The sequence below is a fragment of the Engraulis encrasicolus genome, chromosome 14, assembly GCF_034702125.1.
Source record: "Engraulis encrasicolus isolate BLACKSEA-1 chromosome 14, IST_EnEncr_1.0, whole genome shotgun sequence".
In the NCBI taxonomy this organism is placed as follows: Eukaryota; Metazoa; Chordata; class Actinopteri; order Clupeiformes; family Engraulidae; genus Engraulis; species Engraulis encrasicolus.
In genome coordinates, this window is record NC_085870.1 from 31250297 (window position 1) to 31262842 (window position 12546).

Genomic DNA, 12546 nt, shown 5'->3' on the forward strand with positions numbered 1-12546 from the left:
CCTTTTGAAATTTGCAATTTTCTACAGTCATAATGAATACTTCAAATTTGATGGTGGTAGCAAATATTCATGAAAATGGTAACATATGGTAATCTAAACATATTACACAGCTCACCTTTAAGCCTCTCGGTAATGTCATGGCAATGTTGTTACGATGTAGTTGCAATGAATGAATGGGCCTGCCCACCTGCACAAAGGGGCTACATATCATCTTCAGAATTTTTTTTGTCTTCGTTTTCAGCATTTCTATGTAAAGCATATTGAGCTACATGTACCTTCACAGTAAATATTGCATTAATTCAGCACTTAGAGAGTCAAATTGAACACTCTTCTAGTTGGTCCTGGTATCTAGTAATGAAACAATACTGCTATACAGTTTACTCTGTGGTGTGTGAAATGTCCTACCTAAATAAATCTGCCGTGCATTGTCTTGCTTTGTCTTTGTCTTGCTCTGCAGCTGGGCGTCAATGAGGTGGGTGGCAGTGCTGGCAGCAGCTGTGGTGACCTCCGTGCCCCCTCCCCAGTCCCCGACGGCCAGGCCACCCCCTCCTTCCCACTGGCCTCCTACTACTACCCCTTACTGGCCGTGCCCCATGTGCCCTACACGGGCTACACGGCCGTCACCATCCCCGCCACGCCTCCACAGCCCCCTCTGCCAGAGAAGCGTAGACCCCCAGCCGCGGCGGCGGTGTCATCCAGCCTCCAGGGTTCCCCCCACAGGACATCCGCATCCTCCCTGTCCTCCGCCACCTCGGCTGGGCTTCGAGCCTCCACGGGGGCCCTGTCCACCAGCTCATCGTCAGCCTCGGTCCCTGGCTCTGGCCCCAGCTCCACCTCCAGCTCCATGACCCAGCTGCATGTCCCCTTATCGGGCTCCGTCGGAGAGTCTACGACGCCCCCGTTCAGCCGGCCTGCTGCAGTGGTGGCAGCAGCAGCAACAACGGTGCCAGCGGTACCAGCGGCAGTGCCGGCAGCTAGCCAGAGCACGGGAGCTGAGGACTGTTCTGGGAGTCGGGTCAGCGCCAAGTTTGTGCAGGACAGCTCAAAGTTCTGGTACAAGCCCGGGATCTCCAGGGATCAAGGTGAGCAATTACAACCGCACTGTTTTTTTTATTTTTTTTAAGTATTTTGGGGGGCTTTTCCAACCTTTATTTGTTTTTTATGAGACAGGACAGTGGAGGAGAGACAGGAAGTGAGTTGGGAGAGAGAAACAGGGAAGGGCTGCAAAGGCTGGGAATCGAACCCGGGTTGGCCACATAGCATACTAGTGCCCGTTACCGCCACGGTAGGGCCACCGCGCTGGCTTTTGAGTCAGAGCTCGCAATGTTAGTCTGCCATGGAATAAAACACACAAAAAATGTATTTCAAGCGTGTCAACATCTCATTCAAACACCTGAATCAGCCACACCTTGACCGGGGGAGTCTCTCTCAAATGATAAAACAGTCCAGTTCATCTGGAAGCTGTGCTGCCCAATGCATTAGGGCTGTAAATAATAATCGAAATGTATTGATGCATCGATCCTACAACCGACAATTTAATCGAATCGTATCTTGAGTTGAATCGAATCTCTGGCCCCTGTCCAATGCCCTAGCTCCATAACATAATGTAGTGGAAAAGTAATCGAATTGAAAAAATCGAATCGAATGAAATCGTATCGTATCGTGGGGAATTATTCAGCATCGAAAATATCGCTGCTTTAAGAAATCGATGCCTTATCGTATCGTCATGGAGGCTGTGATTTACACCCCTACAATGCATCATCAACAACACCACCACCACCACCACCACTAGTCAGGTCCTGCTGGGGAAATGAGCCATAGTGTTTTTCAGCGTGTTTACTTTTTCCCATTCGCTGGGTGTCATTTTCCAGGCCTCCCACAGTTGTTTTAAAGTCACCTTCCTCACCACAGCGGCCTTGACCTCATCAGGTTGCTGTCAGGGTCTCTCTCTCTCTCTCTCTCTCTCTCTCTCTCTCTCTCTTTCTCTCTCTCTCTCTCTCCTCTGGCTTGTCTCAGATGGCCAGCGAGTCTAAATTGCTGCACATGGATGCTATTTTATAATGAGTCCATCCAGGGGGGCTGAAACATATATGGCTAGAGAGAGAGAGAGCGAGAGCGAGAGCGAGAGAGAGAAGTCTGACATAATTGGCCAATGATACCCAATTGGCTCCCCTGCTGCCCTCCTCTGCAATTCACTTCCTCATTGGCATGGAATGTTAGCCATATTGGAATGTTAGCCATATGACGATCATCCAGAACCAATTAGGTGCTTTAGGAAGGAGGACAGAGTCTTGAGGCATTCATGGCTACTTCCACTTCGAGTCTTTCAACAGTATTTTGTGGGAGTGACTGTAAGTGGAAGTATTTTGTGGAAGTGACCAATGTTGTTCACCGTAGTATCTACCACTAATTCAACCCATCATCAACTAATCATTCAAAATGCCTGTATGATAACTGATGTATCATGCTTACATTATTTCATTTGTATGTATTTGCATGAATTTGTCTTACATTATTTCATTACCCCCTTCAATTACAGTACGCTTTTTTACTCATTTATTTTAATTTGTGCATTCTATTACTGCACAATGAGTTTCACTAAATTACATTAATCTTTTTTTTCATATCCTGCTTTCTCAGAAAATCTCAGATATTTAATTTGACTTAGATGATATATGATGTCATTTTCTGATAGAGAACCCCCAATGTGAAGAGGATTAAAAGTTACCATGAGGCCATGTGGATATAAGGATTCCAGATCATCTTTGATGTAGTGTCATCATTTATCTCTTCTCCTCTTTCCTCACCTCCCCTCTTCCCATATCTTGTCCTTCTCTTCTCTTCTCTTCTCTTCTCTTCTCTTCTCTTCTCTTCTCTTCTCTTCTCTTCTCTTCTCTTCTCTTCTCTTCCATCACCTCTCTTCTCTCCTCTCCTCCCCTCCCCTCACCTGTCCTGTTCTCTCTTCTCTCCTCTCCTCTCCTCTCCTCTCCTCTCCTCTCCTCTCCTCTCCTCTCATTTACTCCTCTCATCTCCTCGCCTCTACTTTCTCTCCTCTCCTCTCCTCTCTACTTTTCTCTTCTCTTCTCTTCTCTTCTCTCCTCTCCTCTCCTCTCTTCTCTCCTCTCTTCTCCACAGCCATCGCGGTACTGAGGGACAAAGAGCCGGGCTCCTTCTTGATCAGGGACAGCAACTCCTTCCAAGGTGCCTACGGCCTGGCCCTGAAGGTGGCCACGGCCCCGCCCAACGCCAGTAACCACGGCAACCCCCGCGCCGACCCTCTGGAGCAGCTCGTGCGGCACTTCCTGATCGAGACAGGCCCCCGCGGGGTGAAGATCAAGGGGTGCCAGAACGAGTCCTACTTTGGTGAGAAGTTGAACAGTACTCGGATGGAGGGAGGGAGAGAGCGCGAGAGAGAGAGCGAGAGCAAGAGCAAGAGAGGGTGTTGCATGGAGGCAGGAAAAAAGAGACACAGAGATGGAGGGAGAGAGGTGGGGGGAGTGGGGGTTGTTGCATGGAGGGATGGAGTTAAGGAGAGAAAATACAGAGAGACAGGGATAGAGAAAGAAACAGAGTGGGTGAGAGAGAGGGAGAAGGGGAAGTGTTTTGTGGAGGACAACCTGAAAGGAAGAGAAATCAAAGGAGAAAAGAGAAAGAGAGAGAGAAAGAGAGAGAGAGAGGAGTGATAAGCATAGCGGTGTGGATGAATAGTCGTCAAAAGATGAATGGGCCGGATAATACACTGCCCTCCTACGTGGCGGGACAAAGCCGGTTAGATAAAGAAAGGCTCAATGCCACATCGAAGCTTCAGGGTCGCTCGCTCACTCACTCACTCGCCCCATGGCCTGAGTCACGCAGCAGAGACCAAGTCAAGAGAAAAACAGGCAGCGCTAAATGAAGGTCATAGGTGACAAAGTGAAAGGTGACAGGGGAGAGGGATGACCTTTTCCACTGAAAGGGCTGTTACAGAGAAGACATGTAGTACACGGACCACATTGAAATAGGCTTCTGTTCATTCTCCCAGGGCTTGCTATATAGCCTAGGCCTAAGCCTATTTCAATTTATTTTTAGTTACACTCATACACTCATGTATGATTTGAATAAATCTTGGATTTGACGGTATAATATTGACTAGGGCTGTGCAACATATCGAATATATATTGTGATATCAATATTGCTGTCAAACAATATCACATTTCACAATATCAATTTGAAATATTTTTGTCATTTGTCTATTCTGCCAAAAGGTAGGTTACGCCAAGCGCAAATACATTCCCCTCCAATTAAGTCACTGCGTGAGCACAGAGCAGACTTGCTACCCAACGCTCATGCAGAACACCACTGTGTGTTTCTCTATGGCCCTCCTCTCACACTGCCGAAGGGAGGGAAGATTGTGAATTGTTCAGCACAATTATTTGTCTTTAAAATAAATATTGTCTAAAAAATCGTGATATCAATATTGACTGAAATAATCGTGATATTGATTTTTCTCATTATCGAGCAGCCCTAATATTGACCCTAAAACTGTGAGAAGTAGATAATAGTAGAAAGAATGTTTGACGTTTTAATGAAAAGCATTGAGAGGACAATACCTCAAGGATCTTTGGTGATATGGAGGACCATGCGCAACGTGCACACCTACACAAACACGTGTAAACTTAAGGCCCTGGAAAGGTTGGAAACTGGAAAGGCTTTGCATGAAGTGCCTGCTTTTGTGTTGGTGTTGCATCTTCTGATTGTTTTTCTTTGGTTCACACTAACCTTCTCTCTCTCTCTCTCTCTCTCTCTCTCTCTCTCTCTCTCTCTCTCTCTCTCGCTCTCTCTCTCTCTCTCTCTCTCTCTCTCTCTCTCTCTCTCTCTCTCTCTCTCTCTCTCTCTCGGTTGCTACTTTCACTCCACCAGGAAGCCTATCAGCTTTGGTCTACCAGCACTCCATCACTCCCATCTCACTGCCATATGCCCTGCGCATCCCAACAAAAGGTATGACCTCACCACCTATTATCAATCATCATGCCATACAGAAGAATGGATCAATAAGTTTTATGTCAAAACAATCAAAAACAATCAATCAATCAAAGTATTTATATAGGCTTGCACATTATCATACTCAGTTATCATTAAATGTGCTTGGGGAAAACACAAAAATATATAGGAATGACTATGATGATGAAGAATGGTAGGTGTTTAATTGACCTTGGAGTTGTTGGATTGTTGTTGACCTTATTTCATGATGCACACAGCTACTGTATATTCAGACAAAAGTTGATCATGGATAAATTGTGGATGGTGTAACATATCAGCCTTATACATTTATCAAAGGCAAATGAAAATAAAGGGGTTTACAGCAAGCCACTGTTTAGTGCGTGTGTGTAGTTTGTGTGAACTCTCGAAATGTAACTTAGTGTATTTGTTTTTTCCCCCCTCAGATCTTGTAGGCGAACTACAGGAGCTCCAGACTGGAACCAGCACCAGCACAGCAGCAGACTTACTCAAGCAGGGGGCAGGTGCGCTTATGTGTTAACTGCTCTGCGACTGTGTACATACCAGTGTGTGTTTTGGCAGAAATCAGGCCATTTGCTGCCATAGGCTGCAACACCGTTTCTCCACCAGTAGGAGGTGCTCATGCTTTCTGAACGCTCGGAATGAAGAAGTACACAGTAAACGACGTTGTTTTTCTTTCTCTCTCTTCTTTCTTTTCCTTTCTTTTTCTTGCAGCGTGTAACGTCCTCTATCTGAATTCCGTGGAGACCGAGTCGTTGACGGGACCCCAGGCCATCTCCAAGGCAACAAAGGTCACGCTAAGCCAGGAGCCGCGTCCCTCGGCGACCGTGGTGCACTTCAAAGTCTCCTCCCAAGGCATCACGCTCACCGATAGCCAGCGCAGGTGCGCACGCCAGGGCCAATCTGATAGCCCCTATTATTCTCTTTTAGGCGGAGATACATTGACATAGGCCTACATACTTAAAACAAAAAAAAACTAAAAGCTTGTGTGAATAATCTGCTGTCATCTCCACTGTTCTTGCTCGCTTAATGTGAATAATCTTGTCATCTCAATTATTCCCATGCTCCTTATCTTATCTCTCAACATGTCTTTGCTTGTTTAATGTTTTGTACAGTTTTTCTTACTGCTCTGTCAAAGCGCACCCCATGCTAACATCACCACACGTTATAGACACGTTATAGATAGATAATCTAAAGTCTTTCATCACCTCTCTCTCTCTATCTCTCTGTGTTATTTTATCTTTCTTTCTTATTAAATGCTTTGTCTCTGTGTCTGTGTTATCAATGCTTTGTCTGTCTCAATGTGGGTGCTATTGTGAGGCATGCTATTGCATCTGCAGAGTGCAATGTAATGTAATGCACAGTGCTGTAATGTCTGTTGTGTCCTCTGTGTGCAGGGTGTTTTTCAGGAGGCACTACCCCATCAACAGCGTGACTTACAGCAGCGTGGACCCACAGGATCAAAGGTAACCTTGGCATGTCGCTATGCCATAGTAGGGCCATCGCATACACTGTAGACGACCCACTCTTTCAGTGTGTGTGTGTGTGTGGCATTCCGCTATACTGTAGGGGCATCCTAAAGATGAGCGGCTCTTACAATGTGTGTGTGTGTGTGTGTGTGTGTGTGTGTGTGTGTGTGTGTGTGTGTGTGTGTGTGTGTGTGTGTGTGTGTGTGTGTGTGTGTGTGTGTGTGTGTGTGTGTGTGTGTGTGTGTGTGTTTGTATATGTGTGTGTGTGTGTTTGTGTTTCTGTATGTGTGTGTGGGCTACGCTACACAGCGGGATTTCCTTTACCTGGAAGTGTATGCGACAGCTGTGCGGCCGGCCGGTCGGCCTGTTGTAACGCAAGCCCCCGGCCTTGAATCGGATACAGTCTCATGTTTAATGCCAGAGCCAGGAGGCCTACGGACATGTGCCTCTGCCCTACATTCACACAGCTTGCTATGTCGTGTGTGTGTGCGTGTACAGTATTTGTGTGTGTGTGTGTGTGTGTGCGCGTGTGTGTGTGTGTGTGTGTGTGTGTGTGTGTGTGTGTGTGTGTGTGTGTGTGCGCGTGTGTGTCTGTGTGTGTGTATGTGTGGGTATCATGCTTGCGTGACAGCTGTTGAGCTCGAGACAGTGCCTGTCTGTCTTGTGTCTCTCTTTGTCAGTCATACCCTGAGACTCACCGCTGTCTATCAGATCAGCCTCTGTGTGTAGCACCCTGCCCAGTGAGAGATGGTTTATGTGAAGCATGCCATTGCTTACCCATGAGCAATAGGACATCCCTTATGTTTCTATCCTGTTTGAAACATTATGTGTGCACTGCAGTGCCAACCACAAACATGTTCTCTCTCATCCGGTCATTCACTAATTTCTCCATGGCTTTACATGTACCATCCAAGAAAAGAAACAACCATGAACCGTTGTCTCACAATTGCCATTTTTAACCCAGTTACTCCTCCATCCTCCATGTACTGTTCCCCATCATGCTTTGCCCACATGGTCCTCAGTCCTGTCTGTCTTTGTCTCTTTTGTCTGTGCTTCAGGTGGACTAACGCAGATAGCAATGCCTCTACCAAGTAAGTGCACATCATGCGACGCGCCGTGTGTCATGTCACGTGTCACTGGTCCCATTCAGAGGCAAGAAGACGTCCTGCACTGCAGGGAGAGTGCAAAGTCCTGCTGCCTGCCTGCCTGCCGCATGTTTGTTCCAGCTAATTTACCACATCTGCCGACGTCAATTAGCCCAGCTCATCAGCCGTGTGGATGAGCTTAAGGCCAGATCCACACTAGAGCATTGCGTGGCGTCAGCTGAGTATCGGGCAGTATGTTCTACTCGACCTTTCACTCCGATAGCATCTGCGTGCACGGCCAGCCGTGTTCAAAATCCCCGCAGCCAAAACTAGTTTCTTACTCTGCCATTCATTTCAACGGGACACCGCCAGCCGCTGCCGTCCAAATTCTGCTCGAGTTCTATGTTCCAAATGCAGCGCGTCTTCCATGCCACTACCGCTGTGTTGGTGTGGAAGGACAGATCTGTTTCCATGTATTTCGCCACCGCCGGTAAAAATCGCCACGCTTCCCCGCTCTGGTCTGAAATAGGCCTAAGGAGTGAACTCACCTGTGTTAAAGGATAATTTCTGCGAATATCAACATGCAGTTGTAATGCTCACACTACCATGGACTTGTCAGTACCTGACTTTTTTTTTTTCTTCAGCCTTTTTCGAGATCCTGGTCTTTGTAATAGGGACAGGTGTTTGTTTACATTTCAAAAAACATCTTGTTTTATTCCCAGTAACATCCAAAATGTTATGCAACATCACAACTAGCAAACAGACAACTAGCAGACAACTAGCAAACAGTGATATCTTTTGGGATAATATTTGGAGTAGGTCTACGTTAAGAAATTTTTAATGTAAACAAAGTCTGCTCCCATTAGAATAGCTCAGAAAGGGCTGAGTCGAAAAATGCAGCGTCACCAGGTACTGACAAGTCAAGGGTAGCGTGAGCAATACAACAGCATATTGAAATTGGCATAAGAAGTCCTTTAAGGGCCCGGGCAGAGCAGAGTCAACACATGGCATAGTGGCAGACAGGACTTTTACTTTCCCAGGCAGGCCCACTTGTCTACCTCTGGTCTTCCATATAGCCCATTTTCTGTATGCCATGACACTCAGGTTTTTGTGTGTGTGTGAGTATGTGTGTGTGCGTGTGCGTGTGCGTGTGTGTATGAACTGTGTGTGTGTGTGTGTGAACTGTGTGTGTGTGTGTTTGCGCTGATGGCCAAGGCCCATTCAGCTTGGCTTGTTTGAATTTCTGCATGACTTGAGTTTATGTCAACGGACATGTGAATCCTGCACAGCGTACACACAGTGTAACGTATACATAACACACCATGTCTATTTATGTTTTTGTACTCCGTCAGTTTACAAAATCCAATATGGCAATGTATATATCAATAAGCAGAGGGAGAGTCGCTCTTTATCAACACAGGGTGGAACAGCAACACAGAGTTCCTCCATGTGAACATAAACCGTGCAGCCGATATCGTTCCATCGCTGCACTGGTCAACCTAAACACCTCTCTGGGCCTGCGTCCGTGTCTGCTTGTGTTAGTGTGTGAAATGACCTGGCCTTTTCCTCTCCTCTCCTTGATTCTCTTCTCATCTAATCTTTTTTTCTTCTCTTCTCTCCTATCTCCTCTCCTCCTTTATCCCCCCCGCCTTTCCTTTTCTCTCTTCTATTTTCCTCTTCTCTCTCCTCCCCCCCATCTTGCCCTCTCGTCTTCCTATCCTCCCCCTCTCCTCTCCTCTCCTGGCCTCTCCTCTCCTCTCCACTCTTCCCCTCTCCTCTCCACTCCTCCCCTCTCCTGTTCCCATCTCTCCTATCCACTTCTCTCCCATCCTCTCCTCCTCTCCACTCTTCCCATCTCCCACTCCTCCTCTCCTTTCCTCTCCTCTCCACTCTTCCCATCTCCTACTCCTCCTCTCCTCTCTCCTCTGTTGCAGGATGTTTGGCTTTGTGGCTAAGCGCACGAGCAGCTCGTCTGAGAACGTCTGCCACCTGTTTGCAGAGATGGACCCAGAGCAACCTGCCACCGCCATTGTCAACTTCATCAACAAAGTCATGCTGGGACCACAGTTCAGACGATAAAGAGAAACAACGCAGAAGAGAACAGGGGAAAAATGGAGAGAGATCAACAAGATATTTGGAGTGAAAGACACAGAGACAGAGGAGAGAAGAGAGAATGTGTGTGAGTGAGATACAGGAAAATAGAGAGACAGAGAGAAAGAATGCACTAGGAAAAATTGCTGTGATGCCTTTGCTGTTCTGTGCCAGGGAGTGAGCATGGAAAATAAAGTGTGTGATGAGGATGATATCAATGTAATATCTTATACAGGTGAGATAATTGTATGCTGAAGAATTTGAATGAAGGACATGAAATGGAAGCAGACATAGACAATTGTGATGAAGATGTTTCTGTACATTCAGTCAAATTCGTATTTTCCCATCTGTATGTTTTATTATCTTAAAGGTACACTGTGTGAGATTTTTAGTTGTTTATTTCCAGAATTCATGCTACCCATTCACTAATGTTACCTTTTTCATGAATTCTTACCACCACCATCAAATTGTAAGTATTCATTAACTTATGACTGGAAAATGGCACTTTTCATACACTTTTTCTCCATGGTCCGCCCTTTTGAATTTCCAGAAATAGCCATTTATAGCTGCAAAAATGACCTGTACTTGGGCCATACCAGAAAATATTAGTTTATTACTTAGTAAGCTTTCATGAAAAGATCAAATTTGGCAATAGGCAGCACAAATGAGCAGCATAGTTGCAGTACCGTTTTTTGACCATTTCCTGCACAGTGTACCTTTAAATAATGTTTTTTTAGTGAAGGAGAGTAAAGAGACAAACATAGGCAAATTGCAAAGAAAGCCTGCCAGGGAAACGACACGGTTTGAGAGAAAAAAAAAGCTCTTTGTGTGTGTGTCATGTACCGCCATCTAATAACAGCTTAAACTAAGCAAACTGCGAGAAAACAACACAAGTTTTCCCTTGTTTAGCTTGGTTCAGCTCAGTCATAACAATTACTGTAAAAACTGTTTGTGTCCGAAACGTACAGTGTGTACATGCTCTTGGATAAATAACAACAACTACTGACGAATGAGTGAGTCAGACCAGGTCATAATTGACCAGTGCCAAGCAACACAGCGCTTCAATGAGCAGACTGCGACTTGATTCGTTGTTGAGGTCAATACCAACGAGTTTACACGAATCCTATTTATGGCTACTTTGGAAAACGTCCTACTGGCAGTCTTGTTTTTCTCCGTATTAAGATACAGTGCTAGAGCGTATTATCTTTTCTGGAATCTCACAAAGTGTCCTTTTTGGTCTGAGGGTACAGAGAAGTGAAAGTGATACAGCATTTGTCCAAAGGAATGTGACTGTATCAGTCAATGAATGTGGAAGTACCTCAGCAGCATTTGGCCTGAGACTGAGGGGAGAGTCCAGCTGTTTTTTATTATTATCATCATTATTATCATTGTTACTCTGAGTGCTTTAGACACAGATTTGGGATTTCAGCTTGATATGACGATGCATTTTGAAGGAAAGTCAACCATTGTAATTCAGAAAATGTAGCCTATGGACTAATCCAATAAAACTGCCTCACAGGTGGCAAATCAACCATAAGTCATTGTTACCCTCTGTGACTTACTGTTTCAGATAAACATTATGATATAGGCCTATGATACAGAGTTTGTGGAGGCGTCTTGACACATTTTTGTCAGTTTGCAGTTTGACACACTTGATACACTGCATCAGGCCCGCCAACAGGGGGGACAAAGGGGTATGCTGTCCCAGGCCCAGGGAGATATGGGGCCCAGATTTGGGTCTCCATTACATTGTATGCATAGGGTAGGGGGCCCTTTCAGATGACTTTGTCCTGGGCCCAGTGAAAGCTGTCAGCGGCCCTGCACTGCACCACAATGTTTTTGTAACTGGCCTTACGATAGATCTAAACAAGGGACACATATTCTCCTGGCTGCCATGAAACATGAAAACCAGTCTCACTTGCTAGACCAAGATTACTACTAGGCCTATACGATTTCATAATTCAACCCTCTAGGTATGTTTTTATACCACCAAGGCGCTTTCACTTCCCCTGCCTTTTGTATTTAAATCCCACATGTGGCTGAGCATTTTGTATATGAAGACAATGCATTGTTTTGCCTGATGATCTTTATACCATATATAAAATAATATATTTTCATCATGCAAGTATTTTTGAAGTTATAGTGCAAATAAAATGCATTTGTTATTTTTTTTGAATGAACTGCAAAAAAATAAAGTTATGTTTTCATCACATACGTTTACAGTAGTGTTTGTTACACCTCTACGTGCATTGCATGTGGCCAAGTTCTATCATGTCAAGACGTCATATAGGCCTAATTTTTAAGATTTCCCCCAAGTAGCCTACTTCACAACACCGCAGCATTTTCAAAGCATCACAGACTTTCAATGGATGGAGTGCCACACTGTAGCAGTGTGAATTGCTACTATTTCCATACCACATCCGTTTCAACCCATTGGCCTACGTTGTGTTGATCACTGCAGGTTATCAATTCTTCATGACAAGTTTATTCACACGCGGTAGAATTCCGCTGTTGCAGCCCGAATGACAACTCCCCAAACTCCCGTCGACCTTTTAGCATGGAATCTTCACTTCAAAAGGACGAGGTCCTACCGAGATTTGAACTCGGATCGCTGGATTCAAAGTCCAGAGTGCTAACCATTACACCATAGGACCGCCGCTGTATTACCTCTGATGCTAACAGGAATTAAACACAAATGTAACTTGACCTACTTTCCATGTATTGATAAAAACGTTACTGTATGATTGTGTATTAGACCTGTTTTTGTTATGCCATGTTGCCAGTACTATCACTTCGCTTGGCCTCCGTTTATCTAGCTTGTGCCTTCCACACTATCTGAACACATTAGGCTACATGCAGCCAGTCGATGTGCTCAGCAATACAAACACGTAGCCTACACTGCA

The 12546-nt window shown here is 45.4% G+C and overlaps 1 protein-coding gene and 1 non-coding gene across 5 annotated transcripts in view; one reads left to right on the forward strand and one right to left on the reverse strand.

Annotated features, from left to right (window-relative positions):
• The window catches only part of LOC134462399 (tensin-2-like), a 54281-nt gene extending 42428 nt beyond the window's left edge, over positions 1-11853 (forward strand). For 3 of the 4 annotated variants that reach the window (XM_063215413.1, XM_063215415.1, XM_063215416.1), the window contains 8 exons: positions 458-1082; positions 3136-3363; positions 4900-4977; positions 5424-5501; positions 5713-5881; positions 6396-6464; positions 7526-7558; positions 9487-11853. In XM_063215413.1, the coding sequence (XP_063071483.1) occupies positions 458-1082; positions 3136-3363; positions 4900-4977; positions 5424-5501; positions 5713-5881; positions 6396-6464; positions 7526-7558; positions 9487-9631 (1425 nt within the window). In that variant the 3' untranslated portion in view covers positions 9632-11853. The remainder of the gene's footprint in view (positions 1-457; positions 1083-3135; positions 3364-4899; positions 4978-5423; positions 5502-5712; positions 5882-6395; positions 6465-7525; positions 7559-9486) is intronic. The other variant, XM_063215414.1, reaches the window with a different exon arrangement.
• Positions 11854-12225: 372 nt separating this feature from the next.
• trnaq-uug (transfer RNA glutamine (anticodon UUG)) lies at positions 12226-12297 on the reverse strand. The gene has a single exon. It is a non-coding gene; the product is annotated as a tRNA-Gln (tRNA).
• Between the last annotated feature and the right edge of the window lie 249 nt (positions 12298-12546).